General features: G+C 44.3%; 1 protein-coding gene across 1 annotated transcript in view; it reads left to right on the top strand.

Moving 5' to 3' along the window:
• Positions 1–11,843, top strand: part of ndp (norrin cystine knot growth factor NDP) — a 23,089-nt gene extending 11,246 nt beyond the window's left edge. Inside the window, exons 2-3 of the mRNA XM_029703001.1 lie at positions 549–1,107; positions 9,230–11,843. Of these exons, the coding sequence (XP_029558861.1) occupies positions 904–1,107; positions 9,230–9,454 (429 nt within the window). The 5' untranslated portion in view covers positions 549–903 and the 3' untranslated portion in view covers positions 9,455–11,843. The remainder of the gene's footprint in view (positions 1–548; positions 1,108–9,229) is intronic.
• The last annotated feature ends 8,960 nt before the right edge of the window (positions 11,844–20,803 follow it).

Raw genomic sequence — 20,803 nt, 5'->3', positions numbered from 1 at the left:
CTTTGTCATTATGGTGTATTGTGTGAATATTGATGAGGGAAAAAAAACAGTTGAATCAATTTTAGAATAAGGCTGTAACGTCGAATGCGTAGTGGAAATGCCATATTAGAACGGGCAATATTACAACAACAACAACAACGAAGCAATATGAATTTCTTCAAAGACTAGAAAGGATTTGAAAACACAAATAGCTGTGAAATCAATTCAGATCCAACCATATCCCGCAACCAAACTTAAATAGCTGCTGTAACATTTGTATAAATCAAATCACAAATGTTTGGAAACAATGCATCCCCTGCGTAGTCTATGAGGAGCCAAGGAAAAGTGCAACGTGGGCATCTTCATAGCATAACTCAAGGCCCAGAGCTCTTAGGATTTTCTCTCTCCTCAGTTAATAGATTGATTCATACCACTGATCAGTCAGGGATTCCACTCAGCTGGTGTCCCAGGTCTAAATCACTCCTCGATTAGAGGTGAAATATGTAAGGTGCTTTAAAGAATAGAGTTGACCCGTCTACCCTCCCTTTATTATTTCCCTCTATCCCCAGATCCAGACAGGCAATATGGAGAGGTCCAGTGTGAGGACCGGTGTGAGGACCCACAGACCAAACTTCAGCAGCACATTGGGCCAGGGCTAGGAGCTCCACACCAATTCCATTAGAGAGAGGACAAGGGAAAGCCTCACTTTTTCACGTCAGTAAAGAGAACAAGAAAGAGACAGAAAAAAAGAAAGAAAAGTCACTCCCAGTGAGAAGAGAGACAAACAGACAAACAGAAGAAGAAAAAAATTGGACAGAGAGAAAGACAGAGGGTGTCCCTCTAAAGTTCCTCCGTGGCTCTTGGACTTTACCCCACTACCCCCTAACTCCTGTCCCACCCACCCCAGCCCTCCCTGGCCCAAGTATGCGGCCCCCTGCCCCCCTCTCTCCCTCCTCAGGGCTGGTGCTGTTGCTGGTTTTCTTCCCCCTGTTGGTGGTAGTGCATGCCAGCAGCAGTAAGGCAGAGAACGGACACAGCACACACCTGGGAGACACAGACCCAGACCGCTGTATGAGGCATCACTTCGTAGAGACCATCACACACCCCATCTACAAGTGTAACTCCAAGGTAAGCCGGCTGAATGTGCACACAAACACACTAGCATGTGCACACACACGCTCTCTCACACACAGACAAGGATACACTAGCAGATACATAATGATAAAGGAGGTCAGATCTCCCTGTAAGTCAAAACACACATGTGGGCGCACACACACACACACACGCGTATACACACACTGTAAGCCAATCCTGTCATTCATCCCCAGTGTTCCTGCTAACAAGCTGTTTAAGATAACAGCGCCAATCCAGAGCTTTTACAGGATGTTTTACATGATAAATATCAGAACAGAAATCTGCTTCAAACCTCCAAACCAGACCCCTGGGACTACAGACAGGGAAAACACAGCCAAAAGTCTGTCTGCTCTCTCTAACGAGTAGGTCTTTCCCTCTCTCTCTCTCATTTATTGTTCACTGTCTATGTATTTATCTCTTTCACTGTCTATGTATTTCTCTCTCTCTCTCTCAATTAAATTTCAATTTAAGGGCTTTATTGGCATGGGAAACATATGTTAACATTGCCTAAGCAAGTGGATAATAAACAAAAGTAACAGAAGTTAAAAAAGAATAAAGACATTTCAAATGTCATATTATGTCTATATACAGTGTTGTAACAATGTGCAAATATCAATCTCTCTCTCTCTCTCTCTCTCTCTCTCTCTCTCTCTCTCTCTCTCTCTCTCTCTCTCTCTCTCTCTCTCTCTCTCTCTCTCTCTCTCTCTCTCTCTCTCTCTCTCTCTCTCTCTCTCTCTCTCTCTCTCTCTCTCTCTCTCTCTCTCTCTCTGAACCCTGGCAGAGGTAGATAAATGCAGTCTGTTCAATAAGTGCAGTCTCTCTGTGTGAGTCCCTCACCTAGGCCAAAATTAAAATGAGCCCCCAAAGAGAGAATAGCAAATGTCTGCAGTGTGCCCCACATATAACACCTCACAAAAACAGAAGCATTTAGCACTCACCTAGACCAGACCAGGCAAGCACAAACAACCTGAGAGCACAGCAGGAAAGGGTGACCACAGCAGGAAAGGGTGACCACTGCAGGAAAGGGTGACCGCTGCAGGAAAGGGTGACCACAGCAGGAAAGGGTGGCCACAGCAGGAAAGGGTGACCACAGCAGGAAAGGGTGACCACAGCAGAAAAGGGTGACCGCTGCAGGAAAGGGTGACCACAGCAGGAAAGGGTGACCACTGCAGGAAAGGGTGACCACAGCAGGAAAGGGTGGCTACAGCAGGAAGGGGTGACCACTGCAGGAAAGGGTGACCGCTGCAGGAAAGGGTGACCACAGCAGGAAAGGGTGGCCACAGCAGGAAAGGGTGACCACTGCAGGAAAGGGTGACCGCTGCAGGAAAGGGTGACCACAGCAGGAAAGGGTGGCCACAGCAGGAAAGGGTGACCACTGCAGGAAAGGGTGACCACAGCAGGAAAGGGTGACCACTGCAGGAAAGGGTGACCACAGCAGGAAAGGGTGGCTACAGCAGGAAGGGGTGACCACTGCAGGAAAGGGTGACCGCTGCAGGAAAGGGTGACCACAGCAGGAAAGGGTGGCCACAGCAGGAAAGGGTGACCACTGCAGGAAAGGGTGACCGCTGCAGGAAAGGGTGACCACAGCAGGAAAGGGTGACCACAGCAGGAAAGGGTGACCACTGCAGGAAAGGGTGACCACAGCAGGAAAGGGTGGCTACAGCAGGAAGGGGTGACCACTGCAGGAAAGGGTGACCGCTGCAGGAAAGGGTGACCACAGCAGGAAAGGGTGGCCACAGCAGGAAAGGGTGACCACTGCAGGAAAGGGTGACCGCTGCAGGAAAGGGTGGCCACAGCAGGAAAGGGTGACCACTGCAGGAAAGGGTGGCTACAGCAGGAAAGTGTGACCACTGCAGGAAAGGGTGACCACAGCAGGAAAGGGTGGCCACAGCAGGAAAGGGTGACCACTGCAGGAAAGGGTGGCTACAGCAGGAAAGTGTGACCACTGCAGGAAAGGGTGACCACAGCAGGAAAAGGTGACCACTGCAGGAAAGGGTGACCACAGCAGGAAAGGGTGGCTACAGCAGGAAAGGGTGGCTACAGCAGGAAGGGGTGGCTACAGCAGGAAAGGGTGGCTACAGCAGGAAAGGGTGGCCACAGCACTCAAGGGAGAGATTGAAAAAGTTTATTCCACTTTCCTCAATGCACAAGTGGTTATCTCCACACTGCTACCACGAAAAAATACCTCAAAACCAAATGCTTACCTGGACCACCACTCCACCCTGGACCACCACTCCACCCTGGACCACCACTCTACCCTGGACCTGAACAGCCTTTAAGACCAGGTCCACCTCTACAAAGCAGCAGTCCCTACTTTTGCCAGGACCCTGAAAGACATGGCCCTCAACCGCAGTCCCAGCACCTCACACAGACGTAACAGACCTACATCCAGACCACAGCAGCGCCAGGCACATGCCAGAACTGGACAAGAACCAGACATCCTCACAGGGGGACAAGCACCTACCTGGAGGTGACAGCATTCCCTCCCAAATATGCCCCCCTAGACACAACTACGACAAAACAGACCCAAAAAATTGGTCACAACTCCTACAGCTCTGTTGCACGCTGGGTCTGTACATCGTCAATGGTAGACTTCGAGGGGACTCCTATGGGACTCCTACAACTCATCCCAATGCAGTGGTACTGTAGATTACTTTATCACCGACCTCAACCCAGTCTCTCAGAGTGTTCATAATCAGCCCACTGACACCTTTATAAGATCACAGCAAAATCACAGTCTACTTGAAAAGAGCAACACTCAACCAAGAGGCATCAAAGCCCAACAAACTGCAGACTATTAAGAAATGCTATAGATGAAAGGAAAGTAGTGTAGAAACCTACCAAAAAACATTTTGGCAACAAAATATCCAATCCCTTTTAGACAACTCCCTGGACAAAATGTTTCACTGCAATAGTGAAGGTGTAAACTTGGCAGTAGAAAGCCTAAACAGTATATTTGACCTTTCAGCTTCCCCATCAAACCCCCACATTTCCAGAAAACAGAAAACAACAACACGAAGAGCTAATCAAATCAAATTGTATTAGTCACGTGCGCCGAATACAACAGGTGTAGTAGACCTTACAGTGAAATGTTAACTTACAAGCCCTTAACCAACAATGCAGTTAAGAAAATACCCCGCAAAAAAGTAAGAGATAAGAATAACAAATAATTAAAGAGAAGCATTAAATACCAATATCGTTGCTATATTCAGGGGTTACCGGTACAGAGCTAATGTGTGGGGGCACCGGTGTCGAGGTAATTGAGGTAATATGTCAATCATGCTTCACCATCTGGCAGTCCGTTGGACGAATCTGGGTTTGGCGGATGCCCGAATGCATAGTGCCAACTGTAAAGTTTGGTGAAGGAGGAATAATGGTCTGGGGCTGTTTTTCATGGTTCGGGCCCCTTAGTTCCAGTGAAGGGAAATCTTAATGCTACAGCATACAATGACACTGTAGATGATTCTGTGCTTCCAACTTTGTGGCAACAGTTTGGGGAAGGTCCTTTCCTGTTTCAGAATGACAATGCCCCCGTTCACAAAGTGAGGTCCATACAGAAATGGTTTGTCGAGATTGGTGTGGAAGAACTTGACCGCAACCCCATCGAACATCTTTGGGATGAATTAGAACGCCGACTGCCTGCCAGGCCTAATCGCACAACATCAATGCCCGACCTCACTAATACTCTTGTGGCTGAATGGAAGCAAGTTCCCGCAGCAATGTTCAGCACCACAGGTAACTTCCCCAAAGCTGTGAACGATCTGAGAGACAAGGCAAGAAGGGCTTTCTACGCCATCAAAAGGAACATAACATTCAACATCCCAATTAGAATCTGGCTAGAAATACTTGAATCAGTTATAGAATCCATTGCCCTCTATAACTGTGAGGTCTCGGGTCCACTCACCAACCAAGAATTCACAAAATGGGACAATAACCTAATGCCCTCTATAACTGTGAGGTCTGGGGCCAACATCCAAGCTGAGCTATCTCGCAGAGATGTGTGTCGACATCTGGGTGTGAGAAGGGGGAATGAGAAAAGTAGTTGAGTGTCATCTGCATAGCAATGATAAGAGAGACCATATGAGGATATGACGGAGCCGAGTGACTTGGTGTATAGAGAGAAGAGGAGAGGGCCTAGAACCGAGCCCTGGGGGATACCAGTTATGAGAGTAACTGGTATGAGTGATAGAAATTGGCTTTAGCAGCGGATACAAAGGAAGAGAAGGTAGAGAGGAGGGAGTGGAAGGATGATAGGTCCTCCGGAAGTTTTGTTTTCCTCCATTTCTGCTTAGACACTCAGCCACGGATCAGGATGGGAGGGCCGATCTTGCCGGGAAGAAATGAGACAGTGTAAGTCATAGCATGTGGAAAGGGTGGAGAGTAGGGTTGAAGAGACAGAATCAGGAGACAGGAGGGAGAAGGATTTAGCAGAAGGCAGAGATGATAGGGTAGAAGAGGAGAGAGTAGTGTAGGAGAGAGAGAGCAAAGATTGCGACGGCACCTGACCATCTGGGTAGAGGCTGAGTGGTTAGGGTTGGAGGAAATGGAGACATAAAAGGAAACAAAGTAGTGATCAGAGACCTAGAGGGGGGTTACAGTGAGATAAGTAGGCGAACAGCCTCTAGTAAAGATGAGGTCAAGAGTATTGCCTGCCTTGTGGGTGGGAGGGGACCGGGAAAGGGTGAGGTCAAAAGGGGCAAGGAGGGGAAAGAGAGAGTTGGTTAGAAATGAATTGAAGGCAGAAGTCGGGAGGTTGAAGTTGCCAAGTACGAAGAGCAGCGAGCCATCATCAGGAAATTAGCTTTTCAAGGTGTCAAGCTCATTGACAAGCTCATAATATTTGAAATGTCTCAATTCTTTTGAAACATTTTTGTGTAATGTTTACTTTCTGATTGGTTATTTAACTTTTGTTTATTGTCTATTTCACTTGCTTTGGCAATGTAAACATATGTTTCCCACGCCAGTAAATCCCTTTGAATTGAATTGAAATTCAGAGGGTGATGGGGGAAGGCAGACACAAAGAGAGAGGGGGGAGATAGAGACAGAGAGAAGGGAGAGAGAGACAGAAAGAGAGAGAGGGAGACAGGGACAAAGAGAGAGGTGAGAGAGAGGTCTAAATGAAACAAATAATAGAAAGATTGAAAGAAGAGGGGTGGAGAGGGAAAGAGAAAAATGAGTAAGGGAGACAGAGAGAAGCGAGGAAAAGAGTGTGGCAAACAGGCGCTGAGTGACATATGATGGAGTTTTCTGCTCCTATTCTGAGGTATAAGGCATGTGGACTATACAACATGCAGTCCATGGTTTGACACTGAGGATCTGTAGTGAGGAGTGAGTGATAGTTCCTGCTGTAAAGGAGTGTTAATGAGTGTAAGTGATCCCTTGTTGGGCTTAGGGCCGGGCCCAGAGTGACACAGGGGTTTCTAGGGGACTGTTTGTGGAGGAGGACCTCTCTGTCCCACATATACAGTGCATTCGGAAAGTATTCAGACCCCTTGACTTTTTCCACATCTTACGTTACAGCCTTATTCTAAAATTGATTAAAATGTTTTTTTTTCAATCAATGTACACACAATACACCATAATGACAAAGCAAAACCAGGTTTTTTGGAATTTTTGCAAATGTATTCAAATTAAAAAACGGAAATATCACATTTATATAGGTATTCAGACCCTTTACTCAGTACTTTGTTGAAGCACCTTTGGCAGCGATTACAGCCTCGAGTCTTCTTGGGTATGACGCTACAAGCTTGGCACACCTATATTTTGGGAGTTTCTCCCATTCCTCTCTGCAGATCCTCTCAAGTTTTGTCAGGTTGGATGGGGAGCGTCGCTGCACAGCTATTTTCAGTTCTCTTCAGAGATGTTCGATCGGGTTCAAGTCGATCGGGTTCATGTCCTTGAGTGGCTGGGCCACTCAAGGACATTCAGAGACTTGTTCCGAAGACTCTTCTGTGTTGTCTTGGCTGTGTGCTTAGGGTCGTTGTCCTGTTGGAAGGTGAACCTTCACCCCAGTCTGAGGTCCTGAGCGCTCTGGAGCAGGTTTTCATCAAGGATTTCTCTGTACTTTGCTCCGTTCATCTTTCCCTCAATCCTGACTAGACTCCCATCTCCACAGAGGAACTCTGGAGCTCTCTCAGAGTGACCATCAGGTTCTTGGTCACCTCCCTGACCAAGGGCCTTCTCCCCCGATTGCTCAGTTTGGCCGGGCGGCCAGCTTTAGGAAGAGTCTTGCGGTTCCAAACTTCTTCCATTGAAGAATGATGGAGACCACTGTGTTCTTGGGGACCTTCACTGCTGCAGAAATGTTTTGGTACCCTTCCCCAGATCTGTGCAGCAACACAATCCTGTCTCGGAAGTCTATGGACAATTCCTTCCACCTCATGACTTGGTTTTTGCTCTGACATGAACTGTCAACTGTGGGACCTTATATAGACAGGTGTGTGCCTTTCCAAAACAGGTCCAATCAATTGAATTTGCCACAGTTGGACTCCAATCAAGTTGTAGAAACATCTCAAGGATGATCAATGGAAACAGGATGCACCTGAGCTCAATTTCGAGTCTCATAGCGAAGGGTCTGAATACTTCTGTAAATAAGGTATTTCTGTTTTAAATTTTTTATAAATTTGCAAACATTTCTAAAAACATGTTTTTGCTTTGTCATTACAGAGTATTGTGTGTAGATTGACGAGGACAAAAATTAAGTGAATCCGTTTTAGAATAAGGCTGTAACATAACAAAATGTGGAAAATAGAAAGGGGTCTGAATACTTTCCGAATGCACTGTATGCAACAGTGCCTAAGTAGGTGCATGTGTATCTGTAAGTTTGATTGGGAAGGGGGAAGGTTTTTGCAAGGGGAAGGAGCCTTGATCTGCTGCCCAGCTGTCAACTTGCCATGGTCTTCTGAATCTCCATCCTCCTCTGCCCATTCTCCCCACTTCTCCCCCCTCCACACACACACAAAGCCTTCCAACCTCTCTCTGTGAAAATACCTGAAACTCTTCCTAGCTGATAGCTCACAGTCTAGTCCTCAGCTATTGTAATGAGGACACGTTCCTAAAGTGGCTGCTAACTCCCTTGCAGTCGTCGCCGGAAAGTGTGTGTGTGTCATATCCCCTATCCCCAGACAGGCTATATCCAGAGAGAGAGAAACAGAGAGAGAGAAACAGAGAGAGAGAATGAGAGACAGAAAGATATCCATTTCCCCTATCCCCAGATGAGCTATTGTAAGAGAGGGTGACATCGGTGGCGACACGAGGCAGCTGACAGGGAACATGACACAGGAGTCCACTTGCGGACACGACAGCAATGTGTGTGTGTGTGTATGTGTGTTTGTACTGGTAAGTGTGTTTGAGTGATGATTCACTGTTGAGGCATCAGAGGGTGTGCATGTGCGTTTGTGTATGTTTGTGTGTGTGTGTGCGTGTGTGTGTGTGCGTGTGTGTGTGCGCGCAATGGAAAGTGGTCACATCACAGGCAGGCCATCACCTCTAGATGAGGATCAGTAGAACACAAAGAAAAGGGTCAGCCATGTTCTGTAGCGTGGTGTTCTTCTGACAGACCAACACACAGAAAGGATGGAGCCCGGAATCATTAGTAATTAACAAGATCACTCATTAGGGCTATGATACTGTGTGTTTGTGTCACTGCTGTTAGCCTGCTGAGAGCTCAGGGAGCTAATGCTAGTCTCAGGCGAGGTTACTCATGTGATTAACGTGCGTGTGGTGTGTGTGTGTGTGTGTGTGTGTGTGTGTGTGTGTGTGTGTGTGTGTGTGTGTGTGTGTGTGTGTGTGTGTGTGTGTGTGTGTGTGTGTGTGTGTGTGTGTATGTGTGCGTGCATGTGCGTGTGACTAACCCTGAGCTTTCAGTGCTAACAGTGGGATTGACCAGCCTGACTCCTATCACAGCAGGCGCAAGGCCACAGACTGGGAGTTAAACTACAGATTACAGTAGAGAATACAAAGCCTGACTGTGACACGAACTATAGTATATAGACATCAGCTCCTTGAACAGGATAACATAACTTTATTGTTTTCTAAACTCCCTTTAAGTGTATGATTTCTCCCCTCTCATCTTCCCCTTTCCTCTCCTCCTCCCCTCTCCTCTCCTCCTATCCAGATGGTGTTGCTGGCTCGGTGTGAGGGCCACTGCAGCCACACGTCCCGCTCCGACCCTCTTATCTCCTTCAGTTCGGTGTTGAAGCAGCCCTTTAAGAGCACTTGTTTCTGCTGCAGGCCCCACACCTCCAAGCTGAAGGCTGTGAGGCTCCGCTGTGCCGGAGGAACACGCATCACCGCCACCTACCGCTACATCCTTGCCTGCAACTGTGAGGAGTGCAGCTGAGCAGAGAAAATAACATTTTACAACACTTTAGAACTCTAGAAACGCTAGAACTGGCTCTTTGAGAGTTTCTACCCCTGTGAGTCTGCAGCTGTAAGGAGTGGAATCCTAGAACTCGAGAATTTGAAGAACCCACACCTTTGTAGAACCCATGAGTCTAGACCTGACCAATGGAACAAGACAGTGTTTTTGTCCCTGTATGATGATTCAAGCGCCCTAACTTCTCCGCTGGCCTTCATCTGCAAGTAGTGGAACCCTTAGTACCCTATCGAACTCTAAAACCCGTGAGTCTAGGCCCAACCCATGGACGCATATAGAACCATTATGCCTGTTGGCGATAATGACTTCAGCGCCCCAACTGCTATCTGACCATAAATGTACAAGGAGAGGAGCCCTGGACTATTGGAACAGGGATATTGGGGAGGGGAAGGGGAGTTAAGAACCATTGAGGAACCCCATTTACAATTTCATGGTTCTAATTGTGTTTCTAGGCCTGACTGAGAAGTCAGTCACGAGAACCTTAATTCTCGTGACTCTTTGTCAAACTGCTTTTTTTAAATTCTAAATTCACTACCTGTCAGTCTGGATTCAACTGCAAGACTCTGAGACCTGAGTTCCTGTTCCTCTTCCAGTGTCTCAGTCCCCAACCTAACACCCATTAGGAACCCTGATCCCAAATTCTGTGGGTCTAGAACAAGCAGAACAATCACTTCCTCAAGGTTCCCTGAAGGAGTCATTTCTGCTGTGTGATGTGATTCCCCTGGATCCCATACAAGCCTCCATTCCCTCCCCTACATTTAGAACCTAAACAACTAACTGCTTTTGGGTTTCAGCCAACCTCTCACCACTCATTACAGGCAAAAACAACACAAATGCACACACTCACATCCACACACACATCCCCTCTCTTACTACACACACTCTCTCACCAGTCACCCATCATTACAGGCATCAATAAACATATGGTGCCAACGTCATAAAAACCCACCAGTGCCCAACAACACAACAACAAACATTAAAGGCCCAAATCAGCCATTTTTATATTAATCTCAAATCATTTTTAGGTTAACAATTAAGTACCTTACTGTAACAGATTTACATTAAAATGGTCAAAAATAGCTTTTTAGCAAAAAACTATTTCTCAAGATAGAATTTTGCTAGGACTGTCTGAGGGTGGTCTGAGTGTGGAGGGGGAAACTGTTATTGGCAGAGAGGTTTTGAACTTTCTTTGTTGTTGGTCTATTAACCAATGGGGATGTCACCATGGAAAGCCCAAACTCCTATCCATGCAAACCTGCTGATAAGCTTCCGTGTAGATTGTATTTTCAACCAGTAACTATCAGGAAATAACACCGATAACATTTTTTCCACACTTCTACAGTGTTAGTTTCAACAGCTGTTGTACAATATGATATGAAACACAGGAAAAACTCAATTTTGACTGCACTGGGCCTTTAAAAGCAGCATGAGACAGAACAGGCCATGTATCCTACAATATATGCTGTATGTGTATTAACTGTTTTTAACTGCACCGGAGCCCTGTCTCCTAGCCAGACCATAAACATTTAGCACACTCAAACCCAGCCTTTCATCTATCTGTGTAAAACATGACTCTCAGAGGATAGACTCTTACAAAATGACTGGCAGCAGAGAGGCAGCAGAGTGGAGTATCCGGAGGGACATTCTGTTGATGGGAAGCCATTTTGTGGAGTTGCATACGCTCTCTAAAGGGAAATGGTCTGTCAATGCTTATGTTAAATACTCTGTGCAACTGACAATATGGTTGTTGTTGATGTTGAAACTATTAATATTATTATCATGCCAGAGTTTATGATTACTGACATGTTTTGTTATCAGTAAGTATTACTACTTTACTAATGATGTAATTTCAATACAAGGGGTTAGATACTTTGAGAAAGGAAACTTGTACGGCTTGTGCTGCTCACCAGTCACAATTGAAAAACATCATTTTGACTTACTTACTCTGGATATGTGCATGTTCCTCTTTAGTGCATTTAAGACAGTCCCAAACCATTGAATTTATCAGGAGTCAACCATTGTATCTAGCAGGTTACGGTATGGGGGAGGGTTACATTTTGGAATAGAGTGGAATGGACACAAACACACAGGCGCACACACACACACACACACACACACACACAGGCACACACACACACACACACACACACACACACACACACACACACACACTCACTCCTCTGAAATGCCTTTGTTCTTTGCTATGGCCTCAAACTGTACCCTCCCCTATGAAATCATACAATTTACTGGTCTGAGGACTTTTTAATGCAGCTCTCCGCTGACAGCACCACTGGCTGCTTCACACATGAACATAATAAAACACTCTTCCTTTGTTTCTAGAGATTGATCTGTCCCTCACTGGTTGTCTCCTCTCTGTGTGTCTCCTTCATCAGCACACGCACACAGTTCCATGCCGTGAACCTGGGGGTATAATTATGTGGGGATTGAATTGACAGCAAGACAGAGGAGCAACATAATGCTTGTCACACTGACGCTAACAATGTTCTTATGGCTGCCCTAAAAGTGGCATATGAATGAGCTGTTTGGCAATGCAAGCAGCCATGATCACACACACACACATACACACACACATTGCTGCAGTTCTAATAACAGAAACATCACGCGCACATGTCATCATCAAATATAGAATTAATTTTAGCCCCTCCAGGAATTCTTGGGTTGGAATGTTTCCAGGTGGAGACAATAAGGCACATATGGTATTTTCATAACCCTTCAAATCATTGATTCATATTACAATCTTTGACTTTTTCCTCACAACGGTGATAATCATAACCATTCAACGTTCAATAAAAATCATACAAAGGAAATTATCATTCACAGCCATATGTTTCTAATTGGATGATGACTTCACATCATTCTGTTCACTGTGATGCTTTTTAGATGGTCCAAGACACAACAGGATCCATTTGGCCTGGCGCTGCAGGGTTGGGTTGTTGGATCCAACATTTTACTTTGAATCATATAGCGCATTTGGACACAACCAAAGATCTTTATATTAGGCATGAAGATCAAAGGTACTATAGTGGTGAACTATGCCAGGTAAAAAGTGGATGTGGTAAAATGAGTGGATGTGTTGGGTATACAGTGCATTCGGAAAGTATTCAGACCCCTTCCCTTTTTACACATTTTGTTACGTTACAGCCTTTTTCTAATTAAAAAATCCTCATCCATCTACACACAATACCCCATAATGACATCACAATACCACATAATGACATCACAATACCACATAATGACAAAGCAAAAACAGTTTTTTAGAATTTCTTTAGCAAATGTTTTACTTATTACTTATGTACATAAGTATACAGATCCTTTCCTATGAGACTCAAAATTGAGCTCAGGTGCATCCTGTTTCCATTGATCATCCTTGAGATGTTTTTACAACTTTATTGGAGTCCACCTGTAGTAAATTCAATTGATTGGACATGATTTGGAAAGGCAGACACCTGTCTATATAAGGTCCCACAGTTGACAGTGCATGTCAGAGCAAAAACAAAGCCACGAGGTCGAAGGAATTGTCCGTAGAGCTCCAAGACAGGATTGTGTCGAGGCACAGATCTGGGGAAGGGTACCAAAAAAGATCTGCAGCATTGACGGTCCCCAACAACACAATGGCCTCCATCATTCTTAAATGGAAGAAGTTTGGAACCACCAAGACTCTTCCTAGAGCTGGCCGCCCGGCCAAACTGAGCAATCGGGGGAGAAGGCCCTTGGTCAGGGAGATGCGATGACCCTCAACACAGGGGCACCTCAGGGGTGTGTGCTTAGTCCCCTCCTGTACTCCCTGTTCACCCACCACTGCATGGCCACGCAAGACTCCAACACTATCATTAAGTTTACTGATGACACAACAGTGCTAGGCCGGATAACCAACAACAAATGAGACAGCCTATTTGGAGGAAGTCAGAGACCTGACAGTGTCGTGCCAGGACAACAACCTCTCACTCAACGTCAGCAAGACAAAGGACCTGGTTGTGGACTACAGGAAATGGAGGGCCGAGCACGCCCCCATTCACATCGATGAGGCTGTAGTGGAGAGGGTCGAGAGCTTCAAGTTCCTCTATGTCCACATCACTAAGGATCTAGAATGGTCCACAACACACACACCAACACAGTAAAGAAGAGGACATGACAATGCCTATTCCCCCTCAGGAAGCTGAAAAGATTTGGCATGGGCCCTCTGATCCTCAACAAGTTCTAAAGCTGCGCCATGGAGAACATATTGACTGGCTGCATCACCGCTTGGTATGGCAACAACTTGGCATCCGACTGCAAGGCGCTACAGAGGATACTGCGTACGGTCTAGTACATCACTAGGGTCGAGTTCCCTGCCATCCAGGACCTCTATACCAGGCGATGTCAGAAGGCCCTATACATTTTCAAAGACTCCAGCCATCCAAATGATAGACTATTCTTTCTGCTATTGCACGGCAAGTGGTACCGATGCAAGTCTGGAACCGTCAGGACCCTGAACATCTTCTACTCCCCAAGTCATAATACTGCTAAATAGTTAGTTTAGTAAAAGTTAAATAGTTAACCAAATAGCTTCCCTCATTATCGGCATTGACCCTTTTTGCACTAACTTTTTCTACTCATAACATACGCTGCTGCTACTGTTTATTATGTATCCTGCTGCCAAGTAACTTTATTCAGCATGGACTCGGTACTGGTACCCTGCGTATATAACCAAGTTATCGTTACTCACTGTGTATTTATGATTACTTTTATTATTACGTGTTATTTTCTCTCTCTGCATCGTGGAGAAAGGCCCGTAGGTAAACATTGCATTGTTAGTCTACACCTGTTGTTTATGAAGCATGTGACGAATAACATTTGATTTGATATACAGTGGATCAATAGGAAGATAACAGGTGGAATGCTGAATGTGAGAGAGAAGATGGATTGAGTTATATTATTAAACTTGAGCAAAATAACCTGCATTTATATTATTTCTCATTTTTATTTCTCGAGTTACAGAAGATATGGTGCAATTCTCTTCATTACAGTAGAGCATCAACCTATCCATCGCCATCATCTGTAGTTACTGAAAATATACAATCATCTTAAATTGTATTTCCAGTATACAGTCAACAAGAAAAACAAGTTACAACCCGCCCTCTATAGCCCAGTCCAGAAACAACCCTTTGCCTCTTTATCTTATGTTTTTGTAGCTCTGAAGGAGATATTAGAGGTGTAAGCGATATGACAAAGCTTTCCTAAGTTCATTGGAAGGCTAAGAGTAGCCATCCCCAAACATATTGCTTACACCTATCTGGTCTTTTCAGAGCTGGTAACACCAAAGCTGTATAGGGATATGGGATATTTTTGGACTGGGTACTTGTATTGAATCCTGTTGTCCAGAGTAAAAGGTATTGTGGGACATCATTGCCCTCTGTTGGACCATTGGAATACACACAACTGTTGAATAAACTACACTCTCAAACATTGCCTGCAGTTTTGGGCAACTCTGTCCATTACAGTTTTCTCAATTGCTAAAACACAATTTCTGAAACCTTGCTCCATTTCCTGAAAACATTAAACACAAAACGTCATCTTCAAGCACTATTTACATAACCTCTGACTCCTGTCGCAAAATGAAACATTCGCCTCAAAACTGTTTTACCTGTGTTCAAAATCAAACACTGCTCTCAAATCATAAACAAAGTGATCAAAATGATATACACTCTCAACCAGTCAGTAAACAATACACTGAAAAATAGAAAACACATTGTTCAAAACATACAATTCTCAGGGAGAAGTACATTTTTAATCTAAAAAAATATTCATATTTTCCGTCATTGTCTTTTGATGAACGAAAACATGTTCTAACATAGTAGCTCAAAATTGATCAGAAATTACTACTCTGCTTTGCTCTTTGCAATTTTGTTTTTTGTTCTTCCTCCTCCTTGTACCCCTATTTATACAGTACTGTACCCTGCACCTCACAAACTTGTCCTTTGTCTCTGTGATACTGTAACTCTTGTTCTTTGTTGATATGAACCTGCAACCAGTCAAAATCTATTGAGCAGTCAGTACTGTTAATAAATGGAAAGCACAATGTTCAGGGCCATACAATTTGTCCATTGTACAGTATACAGCCTACAATGCACTGTACTACAGTATACAATACTAAAAGGGACAAAAATCAAAGGAGTAAACATGTGATCAATGTGCTTCTTCTTGTCTTTGGGCTGGGTCAGGCCAGAGCACTTCGTCGACATCACAAGCAATATTGTCCCTCCTGAGGCAACGGGGGAAGAAGCCTCTTGTGTGCCGTATCCAGCCCCTGACATGATTCCTCACCTATATCACCACAGGCTAAATCCATGGCTTGCAGCAGATTTACTCTGGTGTAGGGTTGTCTACACTTTCCATCTCCAAGAGGAGAAAAACTCCTCAATCGGATTCAGGAAAGGCGAGTATGGAGGGAGGTACAAGTTCATAAACTGCCCATTGATGTTAAACCATTCCCTTACCTGAGCAGCTCTGTGGAAACTGACATTGTCCCACACTATCACATAGGTGGGAATGGGATTCTCATTTAGCTCTTGACCCTGCTGCTCTTGAACCGGCTGCTCAAATAAAATATCTCTTAGATTGCCAATAAATGTTAGAAGGTGCTGGGTGTTATATGGCCCGAGTGTAACATGGTGATGTAGAACACCATGGTTGCTGATAGCAGCACAGATTGTGACATTGCCACCTCGTTGACCAGGGACTTCAACAATGGCCCGCTGTCCAATGATGTTTCGGACTCTCCTTCTCCTCTTTGTTAGATTGAAGCCTGCTTCATCGACAAAGATGAACTCATGGGGTCTGTCCATGGATTCCAAGTCAAATATTGTCTGTGTAGAAATACAATATACTGTATGTAGGATTTTGTAAGTCGTACAGAGACAGTGCTATACTGTAGAGTACAATTAGGCCTACTGTATGCACTTCTGATTCACATACATTGTATGTACTGAAGAGTAATGTCATTCACATAGTATGTGTTAGTACAATAGACAATCTGGATTAAAGTAAATGTTTCTGAATGTACACTTACTTCCACATACTGAGCTCGCAGTTCTTTCACCCTTGGTGAGTTGCGCTCAAAAGGTACTCTGTATACTTGTTTCATTCGCATCCTGTTACGATGGAGGACACGGTCAATTGTGGAAATGCTCACACTATCGATTCCCTGGAAGTGTGTGTTGTCTTGTATCACTCGTTCCTGGATTTCTCTGAGTTGTATTGCATTATCTTGAAGGACCATGCCAACTATAACGGCCTCTTGCTCCCGAGTGAATGTAGCTGTCCTTCCACCTGCATGTGGCAGCCTTGCAATTCTACAAAAAGTAGTTGTGCAGTTACAAAACATATTCATGCAGTACAATACATACAGTGATTAACTTTACAAATGTCTATTGAAACAGCTGCATATAGTGTAGTACAGTAAATTTGCAATTACAAAAATACAGTAGTATACTGTACCTGTTCTCTTCTCTGAATGTCCTTACTATGGTGGACACAGAAAATCGGCTCAAATTGGGTTGCACTCTAAGTCTTGCTTCCCTCATTGTCAGTCCATGGACAAGAACATGGTCTATAACTGTTGCTCGAATTTCATCAGATATTTCTACTCTTTGTCTTCCTCTTCCTCTTCGTCCTCCTCTTCCTCTTTCTTGCCCTCCTCCTCCTCTTTCTCCTCGTCGCCCACCTCACATACGCACTCGTCCTCTCACATTGTTTCTTCTATCCATTCTCAGACTTTCTCCTTCCCACCTTCAACAACCTGTTTGCTCTCTGAACTGGCTTATATTGGTTGTGTCGCATCATTTGAAACAGGTTAAATCAATTTTGAGTGGTTGTGTTCAATCAATGACATGTGTTCTCTATTTGTATTTGATTGTTGCCACTTGTGTTTACCAGTATGGATGACATGTGCATTAGAGTGCAGAATGTGTTTTGAGAATGAGAATGTGTTTAGAGATTTGCTGAAAAGTCTAAGTGAGATCTGAAAATGGTGTTTTACCATATGAAATGGTTTAAGGTATTGACAACAGACTGCATAATTAGCTAAATGAGTCCAGGCAACTGAGAACTTTGTTCAGCCAATGGGTTTAAGTGTTTTAGCAATTGAGAAAAACTGTAACTAAATCTAAATCCTTATACAATATTTCTGGATCATTTTCTAACCTTACTATGGTCTCACTGGAATTGATCCCCAACTCTGACAGCTACATTCTATCTCCTCTGTCTTTGCATGTCACAATGGTTTGGTATACTCCTACTGTATTTCTACATCAACCCAAACTAAAGACTTCTACTCATCTATCTAACTACAGCCAACCCAGCTGTCTACGGCATAAACTATTAACACCTCTATACATTCTCAGTAAACAGTGATAGCTCACCTGAAAGGCAATAGTATTGCTCTTTTTACATACTGTAATTTCCGGACTATTAAGCGCACCTGAATATAAGCCGCACCCACTGAATTATTATTATAATTTTTTTTTTAACATAAATAAGCCGCACATGTCTATAAGCCACAGGTGCCTACCGGTACATTGAAACAAATGAACTTTACACAGGCTTTAACGAAACACGGCTTGTAACAAAAATAAATAGGCTTTAACGAAACATGGCTTGTAACAAAAATAAATAGGCTTTAACGAAACACGGCTTGTAATAAAAAATTAGCAGTAAGCTTTAATTGGCTTTTTGCACTGAGTCAATTACTCACGCTGCTGTTTCCAACGTCTTATCATCGACTCATTAAGACCAAGCTCCCGTGCAGCAGCTCTATTTCCTTTTCCAACAGCCAGATCAATCGCCTTCAACTTGAAAGCTGCATCATATGCATTTCTCCGTGTCTTTGCCATGATGAGGGTGACAAAATGACTACTGTAATCAGAATGATGGGAAGTTTGAGAGCGCTCAATTTAATCTAAACAGTAAACAAAAAAGTTGTTTGACCTTAACCCGTTCGGCAATTTCATTGGTCTAATGAAAGCTTCATGCCGCCCAAAAACTGAGCACGTCACAAAATGTGTTTTTTTGGAGAAAAAAAAATTGAAAGCGGGAAAAATACATATATTAGCCGCGTCATTGTTTAAGCCGCGATGTTCAAAGCGTGGGAAAAAAGTTGCGGCTTATAGTCCGGAATTTACGGTAATAAATGTCTAATACGTGATGCATTTATCAAAGCAAATTCATAATTTGCATTCTAATAAACAATGAAAACACCTCGCAAACGGGACAAACCAAATGATTTCCATGCATTCACCTAGATATATAGTATCTTCATTTGATTATATTCTCACAGCAGGAAAATAATTCTGCAGCAACAGGAAATGTGAATTATTGTGTGGATTATAATGAAAGGACATTTTTGTAGGGGTTGATACATTTTATGTTTGGGCAAATCAAGTCTGACATTTTAAAGTGTAAATTATTCATTTTAGAAGCCTTTTTTAACCTTCAATACACTACAAGTTAGAATTATCTGTCGTCCAGGAAATTTCCTGCAACAACAAGGAAATCAAAATTAAGATCCTACATCTATGCTAATAGATCACTAGGCCTAACCCAGAATGAAACAGAAATCTCTGGGGGGGTGCATTTTAGGTGCTGGACATAAAAAGGCAGAATATGCACTGTTTAGACGTAGAATCAGTTTTTATGAGGGAGGTGAGAAGACAGGCAGGCTACTAGCAAGACAACTACAAATGCAGATCACTTCTAAAGTAATTCCAGCAATTAAGAAGGGCAATAAGATGGTGACCTCATCCAAAGAGATAAACAGTGTGCTTCAATGTTTTTATGGAGATTTATATACATCCTCCTGTTCAGCGAGCCCCATAGATATGGATAATTTTGGTATAGAATTACCTGTATTATCAGATAGCCAGGTAGAGGACCTGGACTGAACTATAACAGAAGAATAGGTTGGAAATGCCACTTTATCTATGAAGCAGGGAAATCACCTGGTCTGGACGGCCTTTCTGTAGAATATTATAAAATGTATATTGACATTCCTGAGTTTATAAGGAAGTGCATTGGAGATGTTGTACCCACTATGACTATTAAAACCTACCCTAACCAGAAACCGTGGATAGATGGCGACATTTGCACAAAACTGAAAGCGCGAAACACTGCATTCAACCATGGAAAGATGACTGGGAATATGGCCAAATATAAACAGTTTAGTTACTCCCTCTGCAAGGCAATCAAACAAGCAAAATGTTGGTATAAAGACAAAGTGGAGTCGCAATTCAACGGCTCAGACACGAGACGTATGTGGTAGGGTCTACAGACAATTACGGACTACATAAAGAATACCAGCCATGTCGTCCGTGACGTCTCGCTTCCAGACAAACTAAACACCTTCTTTGTATGCTTTGAGGATAATACACTGCCACCAACGCGGCCCGCTACCAAGGACTTTGCCCTCCTTCTCCATGGCCAACGTGAGTAAAACATTTAAAAGTCTTAACCCGCGCAAGGCTGCCGGCCCAGACGGCATCCCTAGCCGCGTCCTCAGAGCATGCGCAGATCAGCTGGCTGGTGTGTTTACGGACATATTCAATCTCTCCCTATCCCAGTCTGCTGTCCCCATATGCTTTAAGATAACCACCATTGTTCCTGTACACAAGAAGGCAAAGATAACTGAACTAAATGACTATCGCCCCGTAGCACTCACTTCTGTCATCATTTGAGAGACTAATCACGTATCATTTCACCTGCCACCCTAGACCCACTTCAATTTGCATACCGCCCCAATAGGTCCCGCAGACAATGCAATCGCCATCATACTGCACACTGCCCCATCCCGTCTGGACAAGAGGAATATGTAAGAATGCTGTTCATCGACTACAGACTACAGCTCAGCATTCAACACCATAGTACCCTCCAAGCTCATCATTAAGCTTCAGGCCCTGGGTCTCAACCCCGCCCTGTGCAATTGGGTCCTGGACTTTCTGGCGGGCCGCGCCCAGATGGTGAAGGTAGGAAACAACATCTCCACTTCGCTGATCCTCAACACTGGGGCCCCACAAGGGTGCGTGCTCAGACCTCTCCTGTTCTCCCTGTTCACCCATGACCATGCACGCCTCCAACTCAATCATCAAGTTTGCAGATGACACAACAGTAGTGGGCTTGATTACCAACAACGACGAGACAGCCTACAGGGAGGAGGTGAGGGCACTCGGAGTGTGCTGTCAGGAAAGCAACCTCTCACTCAACGTCAACAAAGTAAAGGAGATGATCGTGGGCTTCAGGAAACCACAGAGGGAGCACCGCACT

The sequence above is a fragment of the Salmo trutta genome, chromosome 20 (genome assembly GCF_901001165.1).
Source record: "Salmo trutta chromosome 20, fSalTru1.1, whole genome shotgun sequence".
Classification (NCBI taxonomy): domain Eukaryota; kingdom Metazoa; phylum Chordata; class Actinopteri; order Salmoniformes; family Salmonidae; genus Salmo; species Salmo trutta.
Note: the sequence above shows the minus strand (reverse complement) of the source record. Positions and strands in the feature narration are given on the sequence as shown.